Source organism: Mustela nivalis (assembly GCF_964662115.1).
Source record: "Mustela nivalis genome assembly, chromosome: 12".
In the NCBI taxonomy this organism is placed as follows: domain Eukaryota; kingdom Metazoa; phylum Chordata; class Mammalia; order Carnivora; family Mustelidae; genus Mustela; species Mustela nivalis.
In genome coordinates, this window is record NC_139031.1 from 87,994,296 (window position 1) to 88,014,744 (window position 20,449).

A 20,449-nucleotide genomic window follows, 5' to 3' on the forward strand; every position below is an offset into this window, starting at 1 on the left:
ATTGACAAATGAAAACAAGACATCACTTTGCTAGGACACTTAGAATAAGATCCTGTGTGGGAAGTGTATTATTTATGTAATGGAAGGTAAACTATTTAAAAATTAAGAAAGAAGCTACAAAGCATGTGGAGGTATGGACATAATAGTATTAGAAAGGAAGCCACAGAGGAAAGTGATCAGAAATACAGGCAGATAAGGAAGAGCTACCAGTGTTGGGGAAGTGAACACGTCGGAGCTTGCGCATATGCTCATATGCACACACAATACATCCACGCACGCCAAACTGACCTCAAGAGCAAAAAGGGAAAGTATGAACTTAAAAAGTGGAAAGTAGAGACAAGAAATACTGAAAAATAGAAAGAAGAAGGTACAGGTTCAAGATTGTATTAAGTATTTGCTATAAAAAGTTTCAGTTTAAATAAGGAAAGGATTAAAAAATTTGATAAACAGACTTGGGAATATTGGGTTAGCTCTTTGCATAAGAAATGTATACCATTTTCTCATATCATATACATAGATTACAGAGTTGGATATGAAGAAACAAGCATGAAAGTATTAGAAGAAAGTACTCGTGAACGTTTGTTTTGCCGTAGGTTGAGGAAGGCATTGTAACCATAACACAAGAGATATCAAAAAAGGAAAACTTGATAGATTTGATATTTAAAACCTTGAAGTGCACCCTAAAATGTAAAAGGAAAACAGCAAACTGGGAAAAATTCTTGTACTCTATGTCAATGTGCTAATACCCATACCATGCACAAAGTTGAGTGAGTTGAGTGTTAAGAAAAAAACGAACTTTTGGGGAATTTACACTTATAATAGTGATTTTTCATATCAAAAGACATTTTTCTTTGCTTTTCAGGTTTTCTTATTTGTCAGGAAATCTTCTCCCTTCCCTTTTCTTTGTCTCTGTCTCCCTTTCACTGCTGCACCCCTCACCCCATTCCCACTTGTTTGTGAAAATTGTAATAACTAGGAATTAGTGAGGAGCTGCTGCTTTCCAAGATTTCAAAAGAGATATCCTCATTTAATTTAGACAGAAATCTTTCCTTCGTAGTTATATTGAGATATAACTGACAAATAACATTGTATTAAGTGAAAGTATATGACATAATGATTTAATATCTGTCTATTCTGTGAAATGATTACTGAGTTTAACATGTGTCACCTTCCCTAGTTAACAGTTTGTTGTTGTTGTTGTTGTTGTGATGAAGACTTTCAAGATCTACTCTCTTAGCAACTTTCAAGTATACCATACAGTATCATTAGGTATAGTCACCATGCTGTGTGTTATACTGTTAGAACTTACTTACCTTATAACTAGAGGTTTATACCTTTGGGCACCTTCACCCAGCTCCCAGCTCCTCCACTTCCCACCCTCTACCTCTGGTAACTGCCATTCTGTTATTTGTGTTTATGAGTTTATTTTTTTTTAATTTTTAATTTTTTTTTAGATTTCACATATTATTGAGATCGTATAGTATTTGTCTTTGTCTGACTGGTCTCATTTAGCATAGTGCTCTCTAGGTCCGTAAATAGTTGAATTTCCTCCTTTGTTATGTCTGAGTAATATTTGATTGCATACATATGCCACATTGTCTTTATCCACTCATCCATTGATGGACATTTAGGTTTTCTGCATATATTGGCTATTGTGAATAATCCTACAGGGAACATGGGTATGCACATAACTTTTTTTTTTTTTTTTTTTTTAGAGAAAGAGACAGGAGAGGGGCAGAGGGAGAGAGAGAATCCCAAGCAGTCTCCAACCACAACTGCCTGGAGCTTGTGTGGGGCTCTATGCCACGACCCTGAGATCATTTCCTGAGCTGAAATCAAAAGCAGGACGCCCAGCAACTGAGCCATCTGGGCGCACTCACACATAACTCTTTGAGATAGTGATTTCATAGTTGATCATAGTAGTCTCTTAAGATCCTTTGTATTTCATGTGGTATCTTTTTAAAAGTCTTCTCTTGCATATCTTTTTCTTTTAATTAATTAATTAATTTTAAAGATTTTATTTATTTGACAGAGATCACAATTAGGCAGACAGACAGAAGGGAGAGAGGGGGAAGTGGGCTCCCTGCTGAGCAGAGAATCTGATGCAGTGCTCTATCCCAGCACTCTGAGATCATGACCTGAGCCAAAGGCAGGGGCTTAACCCACTGAGCCACCCAGGCGCCCCTGCCTCTTGCATTTCTAATTTTATTTATTTGAGTCCTCTTTTTTTCTTCACAGTCTAGCTAAATGACATTTTATTTTTTTAAAAAACCAGCTTTCAGTTTCATCGAGTTTTCTATTATCTGTGTAGTATCCATTTTATTTATTTCTCCTCTGAACTCTGTTATTACTTTCATCTATTAACTTTGACTCCATTAGGTCTTGTTTTTTAGCTTCTTAAAATGAAAAGTTAGGTCGCATATTTGAGATCTTTTTTTTTTCCTTAACGTAAGCATTTATCACTATAAACTTCCTTCTAGAACTCTTGTTGAACTTTGACAGTTTTGGTATGTAGTATTTACATTTTCATTTGTCTCAGGTACTTTCAGATTTCTCTTTTGATTTCTTCTTTGACCCATTGGTTGTTCAGTAGCCTGTTTAATCTTCACAGATTTGTGAATTTTCCAGGTTTCTTCTTGTAGTTGGTTTCTAGTTTCATACTGTTGTGGTGGAAAAAGATGCTTGATATGGCCTAACATGTGGTCCGGCCTGGAGAATATTCCATGTGCACTTGAGAAGAATGTGTCTTCTGCTGATTTTGGGTGGAATGTTTTGTAAGTGTTAAGTCCATCTGGTCTAACATATAGCTTAAATCCATTGTTTTCTTACTGATTTTTCTGTATGGGTGGTTTATCCAAATGTAGCTGGTTGCACTGAACCCAACAACTGAACCCCTCTGATGGCTGCTGTAGTCAGGCTGTAAGGGATGTGTCCTTTGGGAACACCCACAAAGGCTGGGGTAGGTTGCCAGATGTGTGCTCAAGCCATGGACATCACCCACCTTCTGCAGGGCAAGAGGGGAGGTGCCAAGATCATGCCTGGTACCTGTCTTCCTCCCTTTTTGGAGAGAATATGTGTTCATTTATGAGCTTGCCTCTTAGCCTACAGCTTTTGAGAGTTTCAAATAGGCTTCTTTCAGAGAAAACTGGGCGTCAGTGAGTTGCCTGTGCACTGAAGTCCTGATGGGATAGCCACAGCCTGTCCTTATCAGCCTGTTAAGAACTGTTTGTTTACTCTCACCTTTTGGGACTCATGGACACAAACTGTATTTGGCTTTCAGAGGTAGGGATTTGGGGGACTTAGCTCTCAAATGGAAGTCTTGAAATTTGGCACATAATAGGGTGAGTCTAAACCCAACTGTGTGTCACTGTGGTGATGGTGAAGTTGATGGTGAAGTTGTGTCTGAAACTCTTCTACTCTCCTACCCGTTTCAATATGGGTTTTTTCCCGCCCCTCATTCACCTGACATGTGGCAGTTGCTTAGCCTTTCTCTGGATTTCTTTCAGGGGAAAATTTTTTTTTTATATAGAGCTGTAGATTTGGTGCATTTATGGGAGGAAGTTAAGTTCAGCCTTTTATATTGCATCTGCCTGTGGCTCAGGTCATGATCCCAGGGTCCTGGGATCAAGCTCCGCACTGAGCGGTGCATCCGGCTGCCTTCTCAGTGGGAGGCCTGCTTCTCCCTGTCCATTCCCCTTGCTTGTGTTCCCTCTCTTGCTGTTTCTCTCTGTCAAATAAATAAATAAAATCTTTAAAAAACTCAAAATCTTATGAGATAGTTACAAATAATAAGACAGGGATTTAAAAATGTTAAGTCATTTCCCCAAAAACAAACAGCTGGTAGGTGTTGATACCAGAATTGGATGTCAGGCAGAGTAACTCCTAAATATATACTCTTTTTTTTTAATTGGCATACATGTTTTATTCATAATACCCTCATCAATTTAATCTCTGCATCATCTTTTTTTATTCCTAAGATAATTTATTTGTGCCTTCTTCTCTTTTTCTTTTTTTTAAAAATTTTTAATTTTTAAATTTTTTATAAAAATATAATATATTTTTATCCCCAGGGGTACAGGTCTGTGAATCTCCAGGTTTACACATTTCACAGCACTCACCAAAGCACATACCCTCCCCAATGTCCATAACCCCCCCCTTCGCCCAACCCCCCTCCCCCCAGCAACCCTCAGTTTGTTTTGTGAGATTAAGAGTCAATTATGGTTTGTCTCCCTCCCAATCCTATCTTGTTTCATTGATTCTTCTCCTACCCACTTAAGCCCCCATGTTGCATCACCACTTCCTCATATCAGGGAGATCATATGATAGTTGTCTTTCTCCGCTTGACTTATTTCACTAAGCATGATACACTCAGTTCCATCCACGTTGTCGCAAATGGCAAGATTTCATTTCTTTTGATGGCTGCATAGTATTCCATTGTGTATATATACCACGTCTTCTTGATCCATCCATCTGTTGATGGACATCTAGGTTCTTTCCATAGTTTGGCTATTGTGGACATTGCTGCTATAAACATTCGGGTGCACGTGCCCCTTCAGATCAGTACGTTTGTATCTTTAGGGTAAATACCCAGTAGTGCAATTGCCGGGTCATAGGGCAGTTCTATTTTCAACATTTTGAGGAACCTCCATGCTGTTTTCTAGAGTGGTTGCACCAGCTTGCATTCCTACCAACAGTGTAGGAGGATTCCCCTTTCTCCGCATCTTCACCAGCATCTGTCATTTCCTGACTTGTTGATTTTAGCCATTCTGACTGGTGTGAGGTGATATCTCATTGTGGTTTTGATCTGTATTTCCCTGTTGCTGAGTGATATGGAGCATTTTTTCATTGTCTGTTGGCCATCTGCATGTCTTCTTTGCAGAAATGTCTGTTCATGTCCTCTGCCCATTTCTTGATTGGATTATTTGTTCTTTGGGTGTCGAGTTTGCTAAGTTCTTTATAGATTTCGGACACTAGTCCTTTATCTGATATGTTATTTGCAAATATATTCTCCCATTCTGTCAGTTGTCTTTTGATTTTGTTAACTGTTTCCTTTGCTGTGCAAAAGCTTTTGATCTTGATGAAATCCCAATAGTTCATTTTTGCCCTGGCTTCCCTTGCCTTTGGTGATGTTCCTAAGAAGATGTTGCTGCGGCTGAGGTCAAAGAGGTTGCTGCCTGTGTTCTCCTCAAGGATTTTGATGGATTTCTTTCTCACATTGAGGTACTTCATCCATTTTGAGTCTATTTTTGTGTGTGGTGTAAGGAAATGGTCCAATTTCATTTTTCTGCATGTGGCTGTCCAATTTTCCCAACACCATTTATTGAAGAGGCTGTCTTTTTTCCATTGGACATTCTTTCCTGCTTTGTCAAAGATTAGTTGACCATAGAGTTGAGGGTCTATTTCTGGGCTCTCTGTTCTGTTCCATTGATCTATGTGTCTGTTTTTGTGCCAGTACCATGGTGTTTTGATGATGACAGCTTTGTAATAGAGCTTAAAGTCCGGAATTGTGATGCCACCAACTTTGGCTTGCTTTTTCAATATTCCTTTGGCTATTTGAGGTCTTTTCTGGTTCCATATGAATTTTAGAATTATTTGTTCCATTTCTTTGTAAAAGATGGGTGGTACTTTGAAAGGAATTGCATTAAATGTGTAGATTGTTTTAGGTAGCATAGACATTTTCACAATATTTATTCTTCCATTACAGGAGCATGGAACATTTTTCCATTTCTTTGTGTCTTCCTCAATTTCTTTGATGAGTAACTTATAGTTTTCTGAGTATAGATTCTTAGCCTCTTTGGTTAGGTTTATTCCTAGGTATCTTATGGTTTGGGGTGCAATTGTAAATGGGATTGACTCCTTAATTTCTCTTTCTTCTGTCTTGTTGTTGGTGTAGAGAAATGCAACTGATTTCTGTGCATTGATTTTATATCCTGACACATTACTGAATTCCTGTACGAGTTCTAGCAGTTTTGGAGTGGGGTCTTTTGGGTTTTCCAAATATAGTATCATATCATCTGCGAAGAGTGATAGTTTGACTTCTTCTTTGCCGATTTGGATGCCTTTAATTTACTTTTGTTGTCTGATTGCTGAGGCTAGAACTTCTAGTACTATGTTGAATAGCAGTGGTGATAACGGACATCCCTGCCGTGTTCCTGACCTTAGCGGAAAAGCTTTCAGTTTTTATCCATTGAGAATGATATTTGTGGTGGGTTTTTCATAGATGGCTTTGATAATATTGAGGTATGTGCCCTCTATCCCTACACTTTGAAGAGTTTTGGTCAGTAAGGGATGCTGTACTTTGTCAAATGCTTTTTCAGCATTTATTGAGAGTATCATATGGTTCTTGTTCTTTATGTGTTGTATCACATAGACTGATTTGCGGAAGTTGAACCAACCTTGCAACCCTGGAATAAATCCCACTTGGTCGTGGTGAATAATCCTTTTAATGCACTGTTGAATCCTACTGGCTACTATTTTGGTGAGAATTTTCGCATCTGTGTTCATCAAGGATTTGGTCTGTAAATCTCTTTTTTGATGGAATCCTTGTCTGGTTTTGGGATCAAGGTGATGCTGGCCTCATAAAATGAATTTGGAAGTTATCCTTCCATTTCTATTTTTTGGAACAGTTTCAGGAGAATAGGAATTAGTTCTTCTTTAAATGTTTGGTATAATTCTCCTGGGAAGCCATCTGGCCCTGGGCTTTTGTTTGTTTGGAGATTTTTGATGACTGTTTCAATCTCCTTACTGGTTATGGGTCTGTTCAGGTTTTCTATTTCTTCCTGCTTCAGTTGTGGTAGTTTATATGTCTCTAGAAATGCATCCATTTCTTCCAGATTGTCAAATTTGTTGGCATAGAGTTGCTCATAGTATGTTCTTATAATTGTTTGTATTTCTTTGGTGTTAGTTGTGATCTCTCCTATTTCATTCATGATTTTATTTATTTGGGTCCTTTCTCTTTTCTTTTTGATAAGTCTGGTCAGGGGTTTATCAATTTTATTAATTCTTTCAAAGAACCAGCTCCTAGTTTCATTGATTTGTTCTATTGTTTTTTTGGTTTCTATTTCATTGATTTCTGCTCTGATCTTTATGATTTCTCTTCTCCTGCTGGGCTTAGGGTTTCTTTCTTGTTCTTTCTCCAGCTCCTTTAGGTATAGGGTTAGGTTGTGTACCTCAGACCTTTCTTGTTTCTTGAGAAAGGCTTGTACCGCTATATATTTTCCTCTCAGGACTGCCTTTGTTGTGTCCCACAGATTTTGAACTGTTGTGTTTTCATTATCATTTGTTTCCATGATTTTTTTCAATTCTTCTTTAATTTCCCGGTTGACCCATTCATTCTTTAGAAGGATGCTGTTTACTCTCCATGTATTTGGGTTCTTTCCAAACTTCCTCTTGTGGTTGAGTTCTAGCTTCAGAGCATTGTGGTCTGAAAATATGCAGGGAATGATCCCAATGTTTTGATACCAGTTGAGTCCTGATTTAGGACTGAGGATGTGATGTATTCTGGAGAATGTTGCATGTGCACTAGAGAAGAATGTGTATTCTGTTACTTTGGGATGAGATTTTCTGAATATATCTGTGATGTCCATCTGGTCCAGTGTGTCATTTATGGCCTTTATTTCCTTGTTGATCTTTTGCTTGGATGATCTGTCCATTTAAGTGAGGGGAGTGTTAAAGTCCCCTACTATTATTGTATTATTGTTTATGTGTTTCTTTGATTTTGTTATTAATTGGTTTATATAGTTGGCTGCTCCCACGTTGGGGGCATAGACATTTAAAATTTTTAGATCTTCTTGTTGGACAGACCCTTTGAGTATGATATAGTGTCCTTCCTCATCTCTTATTATAGTCTTTGGCTTAAAATCGAATTGATCTGATATAAGGATTGCCACTCTGATGTCCATTAGCATGGTAAATTCTTTTCCACCCCCTCACTTTAAATCTGGAGGTGTCTTCGGGCTTAAAATGAGTTTCTTGGAAGCAACATATAGATGTTTTTTTTTTTTTTTTACCCATTCTGATACCCTGTGTCTTTTGATTGTGGCATTTAGCCCATTAACATGCAGGGTAATTATTGAGAGATATGAATTTAGTGCCATTTTATTGCCTATAAGGTGACTGTTACTGTATATTGTCTCTGTTACTTTCTGATCTACCACTTATAGGCTCTCTCTTTGCTTAGAGGACCCCTTTCAATATTTCCTGTAGAGCTGGTTTGGTGTTTGCAAATTCTTTCAGTTTTTGTTTGTCCTGGAAGCCTTTAATCTCTCATTCTATTTTCAATGATAGCCTAGCTGGATATAGTATTCTTGGCTGCATGTTTTTCTCATTTAGTGCTTTGAATATATCATGCCAGCTCTTTCTGGCCTGCCAGGTCTCTGTGGATAAGTCTTCTGCCAGTCTAATATTTTTGCCATTGTATGTTACAGACTTCTTTTCAAGGGCTGCTTTCAGGATTTTCTCTTTGTCACTAAGACTTGTAAATTTTACTTTAGGTGACGGGGTGTGGGCCTATTCTTATTGATTTTGAGGGGCGTTCTCTGAACCTCCTGAATTTTGATGCTTGTTCCCTTTGCCATATTGGGGAAATTCTCCCCAATAATTCTCTCCCGTATACCTTCCGCTCCCTTCTCTTTTTCTTCTTCTTCTGGAATCCCAATTATTCTAATGTTGTTTTGTCTTATGGTGTCACTTATCTCTCGAATTCTCCCCTTGTGGTCCAGTAGCTGTTTGTCCCTCTTTTGCTCAGCTTCTTTATTCTCTGTCATTTGGTCTTCTATATTGCTAATTCTTTCTTCTGCCTCATTTATCCTAGCAGTGAGAGCCTCCATTTTTGATTGCACCTCATTAATAGCTTTTTTGATTTCAACTTGGTTAGATTTTAGTTCTTTTATTTCTCCATAATGGCTTTTATATCTCTTGAGAGGGTTTCTCTAATATCTTCCATGCCTTTTTCAAGTCCGGCTAGAACCTTGAGAATTGTCATTCTGAACTCTAGATCTGACATATTAGCAACGTCTGTATTGATTAGGTTCCTAGCCTTCAGTACTGCCTCTTGTTCTTTTTTTTGTGGTGAATTTTTCCACCTGGTCATTTTTTCCAGATAAGAGTATATGAAGGAGCAAGTAAAATACTAAAAGTGTGGCAACAACCCCAGGAAAATATGCTTTAACCATATCAGAAGAGATCCCAAATCGTGAGGGTGGGAGAAAGGGGATAACAAGAAGTTCAGAAAGAAAGAAAGAAAAAAAAAAAAAAAAAGAAAAGAATTAAAAAAAGAAAACAAATAAGGAAAAGTATAAAAAGAAAAAAATATATATATTAGATAAACTAGTTTAAAAACATTAAACAGCAAAGGGTAAAAGTTAAAAAAATTTTAGCAGAAGAACAGAAAAAAATTAAAAAAAAAAATTAAATTAACTGCAAGACTAAAGAATCACAGGGAGAAAGCCATGAGTTCTGTGTTTTGCTTTCTCCTCCTCTGGAATTCTGCTGCTCTCCTTGGTATTGAAACTGCACTCCTTGGTAGGTGAAGTTGGTCTTGGCTGGATTTCTTGTTGATCTTCTGGGGGAGGGGCCTGGTGTAGTGATTTTCAAGTATCTTTGCCCCAGGCGGAATTGCACCGCCCTTACCAGGGGCCGGGCTGAGTAATCCGCTCGGGTTTGCTTTCAGGAGCTTTTGTTCCCTGAGCGCTTTCCATAGAGTTCCTGAGGACGGGAATACAAATGGCAGCCTCCTGGTCTCCAGCCCGGAGGCGCCTAGATCCAGGTGCCCCACTCCTCAGTTTGCCCTCAGTGAACAGCGCCCAGTTACTCCTGTCTGCCTGACCTCTGGCTGCGCTCTGAGCTCACTGAGCCTGTGGCTGGTTCAAGGTAACACTGAGCTATGATCTTACTGTCGGCTCTGTCTCTGTAGCCGGCTTTCCCGTTCCAATACCTGCAAGTTCTGTGACACTCAGACACCCCCGATCCTTCTGTGACCCTGTGGGACCTGAGGCCACGCTGACCCCGCGTGGGCTTCGCCCCGGTTTAGCCTCTGGAGCGATGTCCCTCAGCGGAACAGACTTTTAAAAGTCCTGATTTGGGGCGCCTGGGTGGCTCAGTGGGTTAAGCCACTGCCTTCGGCTCGGGTCATGATCTCAGGGTCCTGGGATCGAGTCCTGCATCGGGCTCTCTGCTCGGCAGGGGGCCTGCTTCCCTCTCTCTCTCTCTGCCTGCCTCTCTGCCTACTTGTGATCTCTCTCTGTCAAATAAATAAATAAAATCTTTAAAAAAAAAAAAAAGATTTGAAAAAAAAAAAAAAATAAAAGTCCTGATTTTGTGCTCCGGTGCTCCGCCGCCTGCCGGGAGCTGGCTCCTCCCCCCCGGGGGTCTATCTTCTTGTCTCTTTGGATTCACTTCTCCGCCAGTCCTACCTTTCAGAAAGTGGTTGTTTTTCTGTTTCTAGAATTGCTGTTCCTCCTCTTTTCGATCTGCCGATGGATTTGCAGGTGTTTGCAATCTTTAGATAAGCTATCTAGCTGATCTCCTGCTAGTTGAAGTAGTCTCAGCCTGCTACTTCTCCGCCATCTTGACTCCTCCTCCCTAAATATATACTCTTAATTGTTATATTCTATGTACCTTTCTCTGTGTATACTCTGTTCACTGGTTATGTTGTTGTTCTGATTGTTCTTACAGAATGATATCCTGTTTTAATTAATAACAATTGAATGTAAGAAATATATTAATATGTTTATTTTATATTATTCCACTTTATTGAATGCTTCTGTTGTTTAACTTTCTTATTTAATTGACTGGTCTAGCACAGCCCTGTCTGATAGTAAAAAAAAAAATACAACTCATGTTGTGAGTCACATACATAATTTAAAATATTCTACTAATCACATTAAAAGCAACAAAGAAAAAAGGAAATTATTATTATTTTTTTCTTTTCCAATATTTATTTAAATTCTAGTTAGTTAACGTATAATGTAATATTGGTTTCAGGAGTAGAATTCAGTGATTCATCATTTACATACAACACGCAGTGCCCATCACGACAAGTGCCCTTCTTAATGCCCATCACCCATCTAGCCCATCCCCCACACACCTCCCTCCATCAACCCTGTTTGTTTTCTATCGTTGAGAGTCTCTTATGGCTTGCGTTCCCTCTCTCTCTTTTTTAGAAAAAAAGTAAAATTAATTTTTTAATCCTATATATTAAAAAGATTCCCATTTAGGGGCGCCTGGGTGGCTCAGTGGATTAAGCCGCTGCCTTCGGCTCGGGTCATGATCTCAGGGTCCTGGGATCGTGTCCCGCATCGAGCTCTCTGCTCGGCAGGGAGCTTGCTTCCCTCTCTCTCTCTCTCTCTGGCTGCCTCTCTGTCTACTTGTGATTTCTCTCTGTCAAATAAATAAATCTTTAAAAAAAAAAAAAGATTCCCATTTAAATGTGTATTCAATATAAAAAATAAGGTATTCTGCAATCACTTTTTCTTTCTTTCTTTTTTTTTTAAGATTTTTATTTATTTACTTGACAGACAGATCACAAGTAGGCAGATAGGCAGGCAGAGAGAGAGGGGGAAGCAGGCTCCCCACTGAGCAGAGACCCCAATGTGGGGCTTCATCCCAGGACCCTGGGATCATGACCTGAGCTGAAGGCAGAAGCACCAAGGTGTCCCTGCAATCATTTTTTAATACTAAATCTTCAGAATGTACTGTGGAGCTATCACTTATGGCACTTCTTAATTTGGACTAAGTTCATTTTCAAGTGCTGAAATAGCCTTATGTGGCTAGTGGCTTTTTTTTTTACTCGGACAGCACATGTCTAGCAAATATAAAGTCAGATCAATTTGAAGTTATAGGTGGTATAATTATCTTATTCCTGATTATAATAAGAATGAGAGCTTCCAGTATAGTCCTTTCGATACATTTGGACGTCTTTATTTCATTGAGACTCTGAAATTATGCATTCTCTTGCCAAAAAATGTATATATGTAAATATATAAACCTTTCAGATAGTTAAAACAGAATCACAGAAGCACTTTAAGGGTTTCTCAAGAAATTAAGGAACTCCCATCCCTATCCTTCCCAGTGTTTTACTTTATAGTAGAAAATTGGTTATTGTTTTGAGCAAGACAGTTTTTTAAAAGTTAAGGAGGTATTTTTCTGTTTCCAGTTTACTAAGGGAAATGGTCAGGATCGGATCTTGAAACTCATCGAATGCTCTTTTGATCTTTAACATGATAATTATGTATCTGTTGCTTTCTTTCTATTTATTTATTTATTTGAGAGAGAGAGCATGCATGGGAGGGGCAAAGGAGAGGGAGAGAGAGAATCTCAAGCAGACTCCTCACTGAGCATTGAGCCCAATGTGGGCTTGATCCCATGACCCTGAGATCATGACGTGAGCCAAAACCAAGAGTTGGATGCTCAGCAAACTGAGCCACCCAGGCACCTCTAACTTATTGCTTTGTTATTACTCTCTGCTTCTTTCTTATTTTATTCCTTGTGCTCTTTCTAAGTTTTAAGGTTTTTGGTTTTTTTTTTTTAAGATTTTATTTATTTATTTGACAAATGGAGATCACAAGTAGGCAGAGAGGCAGGCAGAGAGAGGTGGAAGCAGGCTCCCCACTGAGCAGAGAGCCCAATGCAGGCTCAATCCCAGGACCCTGGGATCATGAACTGGGCCGAACGCAGAGGCCTTAATCCACTGAGCCACCCAGGCGCTCCAAGGTTTTTGGTTTTTAATCAGTTTCCATATGTATTATTTCTGATTATTTATTATTATCTCTTACCATCCTAATCATTTTAAACGTTCCTTTTTTTAAAAAAAAATTCAGTGGAAAGATGGGGGAAAGTAATGTTAGATATATGTGGGCACATTTCCACTTTACCCTTTATCCCTTGGATTATAAATATTTATTGGAACAAAATTTCTAAAAACTCTTTTCCTATCACATTAAAATGTAACTTCTGTTTGCATTTCTCTTCCACAGTATCATGAAATTCTGTTTGTAGACCCAGATGAGGATGATGGTGGGGAAGCACCCAGTGAAAGTGTTGGTAAGTAAAATTCCTGCAGGGTAGCGGCAAAGGATTTGCACCCAGAGATGTCCAGTAGAGCACTAGTTGTTGGACAGAAAAGCTGGTGACTGCAATGTTATTGTTGTGGTGCTGGCAGGATAATACTAGACTCTGTTATTAACAAGCAAACCTTTTGCTCCCCTTGTCTTCCCTTTGGTCTCTGTGCATGCAGCCTTCAGAGGTTACCCAGGACCAGGGGTTCCTGTCTCCTGTGACTAATGAGACTGCAGCCTCCTCTTATTTCATTCTTCATCTTCTTCTAAAAACTTGTGAAAATAATTTCTTCCTCAATGACCCACATGCCAGTTTACTTTACAGTTAAAAACTTTTCTCCTGGATTGTCTGCATAGATGTGTGAGTGTGTGTTCATACTTCGGAGGGAGCAGAGACGGTGTCCTCAGTGGGTTGTCGTGCACTAAAAGCTCATCATAACAATGTGTAGATAGGGATGCCTGGGTGGCTCAGTGGGTTAAGCCTCTGCCATCAGCTCAGGCCATGATCTCAGGGTCCTGAGATGGAGCCCCGCATGGGGCTCTCTGCTTGGCGGGAAGCCAGCTTTCCCCTCTTTCTCCACCTGCCTCTCTTCTTACTTGTTCTCTCTCTCTCTGTGTGTCAAACAAACAAATAAATAAATCTTTAAAAAAAAAGAATGCTTAGATAAATGTAGATAAATCTTTAGATGGTAAAATCCATCAGTCTGTTATGTTTGCTTGTGTTGAAACTCCACTCATCAGTGATACTATGACTTTAATGCATGTGAATTATATTAAAATAACTAGTGCCCACCTAACTCTTTTTTTTTTTTTTTTTTTTGCCTTGGGACCACCAATTTTTGTGAATGTTTCTCCTGCATGCAAATACAGGAACTGCACTTTGATTCTAAGGAGAACCTTTGGTAGTTGGAGTGCCATAATAACAACAAAGCTGTCAATGAAAAAAAACTCACTGGACATTAATAATTTACATTTCTAATTGCCAAATCCTTCATTACCTAGACTTTATGCCAAGAAAATGAAATTCTCTTTTTTTTCCCCAGATGAACTCTACTATATTGCTATTATCAAACCTGATGCTGTGACTGGTAGAAAATCTCAAGAGATTAAACAAAAAGTAAGTGATATTTCCCCACAATACTTTAAATTAATTGCAACATAACGTCTGGACTGTCAGTTTGGAGACAAACTTATCATTTAGGGTGAAATGGAACATAACAAATTTCTGGTGCTAGGTACCTCCAAAGGCTTGGAATGTTTTGTCTTGACAAAAGTCAGACCTACTCAAGTATCTTCATTTAAAGAGCCCTGCTCTACCAGCGTCTAATATAAATGATAAAAATTACAGTTCTTATATTGGATTATAACAAGTGTTCTTCCTGCTTAGTTATTAATGATGGAAACTTGTTATAAGTTTACACTGGCTTGTTTTGTTTTCTGTATGTTGTGACAAACGTATGGTCCTTTTTAGATACGTGGTAGAGCAAGGAAGCATTTAATGTTTTGGTCTGCTTTAGAGCTAAAATGAATTTTTGCAAGAGGAAAACTGAATTCTACTCCAAAGATCCGCAGACTTTTCCTAGAAAGGGCCGGAGAGTAACTGTTTTCAGATTTATGGGGCCTATGATCTCTGTCACCACTGCTGAACTGTCATCACATTGAGAAAGCAGTGTAGGTAGTATGGAAATGAATGGGCGTGGCCATGCTCCAATAAATTTTATTTCCAAAGGCAGGTGGTGGGCCAGATGTTGACTGCAAGCTGTACTTTGCTGACTCTTTAACAATGACTTTGTGTTGACACAGCAACAGTAAATTGAAATTTGGAAAGACTGCTGCCTGGAGAATAGAGAAGGTCACCTAAGGAGCTACCAAGAGGGGTTGGCCATCCCTTGATGCAATTCCCATCATGCACTCCTTCTTTAGCTACAGCAGTATGATCACTGATTAACCTATGAGAAAGTCGTTGGTTCATGGTCATGGGTTGTATGGTCTCTTCTTTTTGTGCATTGATTTAATAATATCACTCTCTAAGGATAGCCCTTTTCTTCCAGATTTTGGTGTGTATGTGTGGGGGCATCAAACCGCACCCCCACCCCCTATGGATTACTTATACTTTATAAACTTTAAAAAAGTAGTATCACATAGTCATGGTTTACTGTTCCTTATTTGAGTACATTTTGATTAGCTAGGGCAATAAAGCTTTTCAAAGTTATATAGTTCTTTCAGTTGGGGCAGTTCTATTAAGCATAAGTTCATCTGCAACTGCCCCTCAGAACAATATATTACTTAAAATATAACCCATGGGAAATTTTACTAGTTACCAAGCACATTTAGAGATGGCCGTAAGAAAAACACACACTGGCAACTAGGCCTCTGGGGGAGAGGAGGATACAGGGCCTTGAAGCTGAGCAGCTGGGAACGCCCGCCCACTCAGGGCGGACTCTGCCTGCTACAATTTTCTGTTATCTCCCCTTTCCTCCCTGAGAGTACCAGTGGCTAATTAGATAAGTCCTTTAAATGTGCTTGTTCCACTGTAAACTTTATACTGCTTGTAGAGACATATTCTTCCCCCCCTTCTTGTTTATCTACAAGGCCTATGACCAATGTGTGGCTTTCTTCAGCTCTTCTGTGGGTTACTGACTGTTTCTATCTAATAAAAGCGAGACTGAGGAGTTGTTCGGGGCAACAGTCTTTTCTACTGTTGTCCCCTGCTCCCTTTCTCTTGCAGCTGACTTGTTTGTGCCTCATTCTTCTCCCTTGCGCCGACAGAAAGTGACATTCATCTTAATATTTTTGTTTTGACATAGAAAATAACATTTCAGAGATGTAAATTATGAATATCTTCTGAATATTTCACCTCTCTGGAATACGACATTGGGCTAACAGCCAAGACAAAAAAATGAGAATATTTTGAATCGAAAAAAATGAACACACTGCATATTTAAATTAGAGTAAAGGAAAGCTTATCGAGTTTAAATATTGATTGTTTGGGTTTTACTTTCTGATGTCAGATACTAAGTACTATAAAAAGACACGATTTGAGTATTTGGAATTTTTTAAAAAATTTTTTACTTCTTTTCAGCGTAACAGTATTCATTGTTTTTGCACCACATCCAGTGCTCCATGCAATCGGTGCCCTTCCTAATACCCACCACCTGGTTTCCCCAACCTTCCACCCCCCACCCCTTCAAAACCCTCAGGTTGTTTTTCAGAGTCCATAGTCTCTCATGATTCACCTCCCCTTCCAATTTCCCTCAACTCCCTTCTCCTCTCCATCTCCCCTTGTCCTCCATGCTATTTGTTATGCTCCACAAATAAGTGAAACCATATGATAATTTACTTCTCTGCTTGATTAATTTCACTCAGCATAATCTCTTCCAGTCCCATCCATGTTGCTACAAAAGTTGGGTATTCATCCTTTCTGATGGAGGCATAACACTCCATAGTGTATATGGACCACATCTTCAAATTTAGACTGTCAGGAGAGGGTTCAGAAGGATGTACGTTGTGCTCTGCCATATCAGAAGACCAATGGAAACCAGTACAGTGTTTAGTTTTATAACAGAAGCAGGAGGCACCTGGTGCTGGATACTCCCGTCAAACCGTAATTACTGAGTTGCTTTGAACCTGGATTATACTTACATTACATTATTTAGTACCTCAGTAGACTTGGCATATTTGCTTCAAACTTCTCCTTGTTACATTTTACTGTACTTGACACGCAAACTGGATTTGTCTTTAAGTTTTTTTTTTTTTAAGACAGAGCATAGCTAAATCTTAAATTCTGGCCTTTCCCATGGTGTGGATAGTGTTTTTTTTTTTTTGCGATAAAGTGTAAAATATACTAGATTATGAGCGACAGCCTCAACAAAGGAAAACCTTTTAAGAACTAATGTTAAAAAACAAAAAGAACTAATGTTAAACCAGTTTTGAAGATAGATGGTTAAAAAGCACTTATAAACATGTGTCTTTGTGACTGATTCAGAAAGTACGGTAACTTCCCTTGGAATTTACTTAGTTCTTTCATGTTTTGGGGCAAGTCCCTTATTGGAAAAACTGCAGAGTCTCTGGTTTGAGCTTTGAAAACTTACAGACCAGGAGGCATGACGATGACCTTCTTCGTTTACGTAGTTTTGAGCCTCTTCAGTCCTAGTGCCCAATGGGTCGTGCTGAAGTCATTACCTGAAATGTGTTCAAATCTGGGTGGTTTGTTAAACACAGGGAAGAAATGTCCTTGCCTTGTCTTACATGTGCTCCCCGCTGTACCTGGATCCGGCTCTCTCTGTGAAGATCATCAAGGCAGGCTTTGTCATAGAAATGGAGGATAAGAGATTGCTCACTGAACAGCAAGTGAGGGACTTCTATCATCGGATAGCAGACCAGGTAAGGAAATTAGACACAAACGAAGAGAAGCTGCTATGTTTTCAAGCGCAGCCTCAGAGCAAGAGCGGATGGTCTGACTGGTCTTTGTTGGAGTGAAGCCCTGTTTGGCTTACGGACTCTCAGACTCCCTGCATCAGCCTCTGGAAGTGAACATCCAGGCCTCTCCTATAGATTTTTATCCCCGGCTGAAAGCTCCTTCTCATAATCCTCACAGGGCAAAAAGGATGAAGGGACTTCATCCTTGCATTACCTAAAGGCCCATGTCCCAAGTTCTGTTCTTTTCTGCCTTGGGAAGTATAAGAAAGGAGTGCTTTGTATTGGAAAGGGCAGCGGTTTGGGGATCAGAAGACAGAGTTTCTGAAAATCTCCTGCCCAGTCTGGTAGCCCTCAGTTACGCATGGCCATTTGAATTTAAATTCACTAAAATCAAATCAAGTAAAACAAGATTGAGAGTTTTTGGTTGCACTGGCCACTTTTCAGGGGCTCAGTAGCTGCACGTGGCTACACGTGTTGGAGAGCCCAGAGGAGCGTATTTTTCATCAGAGAAAGTTCTAGTGAACGGCACTGTGTCAGCTGGCTGTGAGACTCAGGCCGCCTCTGTTGGCCCCAGGAAAAGGTCGGACCCTCTGGCTCAGCATCATGTGGGAACTTTTGAGTCAATCCACTTTCAAAGCCCTCCCCTCATCCTCCATGGTCCTGAACTCTGGGATTGGGCTTCTCAGTTCTCAATCCTCTTCTCAGAGGATTTGGAAGCATCCTGAAGTTTGAGAGTGGTTATTAGACCATCCTTAAGGTCAGTCCCTGTGAGCTCTGAATTTCCATCCTTCCAATGTGCGACTGTTCACTGGGGGCTGATAGAGCGAACATTCCCTTGCCTTGTGGTTGGGAGGGGGACGATGTTGCTTGGGTTGGGGAATGGCTGTTTTTTTAGTCTTCTATCTCAGAAGCCTGAAGTAAGCAGTTTATCATCTTATTTTGTAGCCTGACTTTGAAGAGTTTGTCCTTTTTATGACCAGCGGTCTGAGCCATATTCTAGTTGTATCTCAAGGAAATGAAGAACAGCCCACCCTGGGAGAAACTGGACCCAATCCCGAGACTGAAGATGAAGAAATAAATGAAGATAACCCTGCTGTGGTCATACCTCCAGGGATGAAGAAGAGGGACAGGTAGCTCGAGACTAGGAAACCTACCAGTAGACATTGGGTTAGTAGGTAATAAAGTGTAATATCCAAATGTCTCAAAATCCAAGAACACACTTTTAAAAAATATTTTCTTTACTAAAGAGAGAAAGAGAGATCACAGAGGGAGGAGGAGAAGCAGCCTCCCACTGAGCAGGGAGCCGGATGCGGGACTCAATCCCAGGCCGCTGGGATCATGACCTGAGCTGAAAGCAGACCCTTAACCAACTGAGCGCCCCCCTCAGGCTCTCCCAAGAACACACATTTTTATGTTGGATGCACAAGTGTTTCTTCCTGTTGATCTAAAAAACCATACATACAACAAAGCTGAGATTTCCCTGAAAGTTTATGTCAAGAGGATTAGAAAGGGAAAAATGTGTCCTGTTTGTCTTTCTAAAGCTGGGCACAACAGTCTGGCCTCCCAGCCTGGGGCCCTCCAGTAGATTGGGACCATGTGTCATTCCTGCCAGGTCTCTCTCCTCTCTCATCTCCCCACATTGACTTCCACTGCCTTGTGTCCTACTAATGACATTGGAGGTATGCCCTCCCCTTTTTTACTTAAGGCAGTTAGTGGTTATAAATTGCTAAGAACCAAATGGTTGCATATTTTCACTAATGGGTTATTAAATATTTGAAAATGAATGTAAGGACTAGACATAGTGCTGGTTTCATGCACTGCCATTGTGTCTTTTATTCCTCGGAAGACTCAGAAAGTCCAGTTTACCACAGGAGTCATCAGGGCTATGCCTGAAACGAAGGTGGGTGAGTAGGAAGCTGAGAGGAGCGGAGTCTTGAGAGTCCATCATGTGTCTCTTCCCGATGAATGGCGCATCTTCACTGGGTTTTCTGTCGGGCATTTCCAGAACTTTCCTTGTGGTCTTATTAATGTGTGTAGTGGCTTTTCTTGAGTAGCTATATCTGTTGGTTCCTACTGGTGTCATACATTTTAGGTAGCAGGGTGACCCTACAGTCATTGGTTCCAGGTTGTAAGTGGGATTGAGGGGCTTAGAGTTACGTCAACTGCCAACACAGGGCTTCGTGAACAGTAGTACTTCATTTTACAGTCTTAAGGGGGAATGATAGTCAGTGGTCAGAGGGAAGGTTTGGATGGGGAGTGTCGCACTCAAAAAGGTACCAGACTTCATACCGGAACTTTTGAGCTCTTAAAAAGATGTTCTGTGACGCATTCATTGAGGCAGCTCGTGTAAGAGAAGTCAGCATCCCGCAGGTGCCGATGTTCGGTGAGTCTTCATCACACCCGCCCTTGAAAAGCAGTTGTCTCTGGTTGTTGAATACCGACATAATAACATGAACAGTTTAGGCCATTGGCGGGGTGGCTGTGGAGTGAGATATGTTAATCTTGCTTTGGAAAAGTCTGCAGTATTTTTTTTCTGAACTTAGAGACTTAGAGGCTCCATTTCCCTTTGGCCCATGTTTTTCCTGAGCAGTGGCCCCAGGCAGGCAGCATGGAGCAGTGGGGAGAGTGTTTGTCTGGGAATCTGTTTGCACAGCTCGTGTTCTGGAAGCAGAGTGTAACACGTGTCAAGCACTCCTACTGTCATCTATTAAGTAAGCGCAGAACCCAAAGGATCAAGGACAAGAACTCTCACGAGTGATTTACATATCTGTTCTTTCTTTCTTTGTTGCTACCTCTCCGCTATCTCAGAGCCTCCTCACCTTCCTCCCTGGGTGGTGGTGGGGCTCCTCCATGAGGAGAAAGGAAATTAAAAGCAGGGCAATTAGAGTGGGAGGGGTAGGTGACTCCTGTGAACAGGAGCAGAGCTCTCCTTCTTGGTCAGGGTGGTCGTCCCCACAGAGAAAAACTCACATGTG

The 20,449-nt window shown here is 40.2% G+C and overlaps 1 protein-coding gene across 6 annotated transcripts in view; it reads left to right on the forward strand.

The window, feature by feature from the left end:
- NME8 (NME/NM23 family member 8) overlaps nucleotides 1-20,449 on the forward strand; it is a 60,890-nt gene that overhangs the window by 18,542 nt on the left and 21,899 nt on the right. For 5 of the 6 annotated variants that reach the window (XM_082692009.1, XM_082692010.1, XM_082692011.1 and 2 more), the window contains 4 exons: nucleotides 12,975-13,041; nucleotides 14,099-14,172; nucleotides 17,277-17,438; nucleotides 18,420-18,604. In XM_082692009.1, coding sequence (XP_082548135.1) covers nucleotides 12,975-13,041; nucleotides 14,099-14,172; nucleotides 17,277-17,438; nucleotides 18,420-18,604 — 488 coding nt within the window. The remainder of the gene's footprint in view (nucleotides 1-12,974; nucleotides 13,042-14,098; nucleotides 14,173-17,276; nucleotides 17,439-18,419; nucleotides 18,605-20,449) is intronic. The other variant, XM_082692012.1, reaches the window with a different exon arrangement.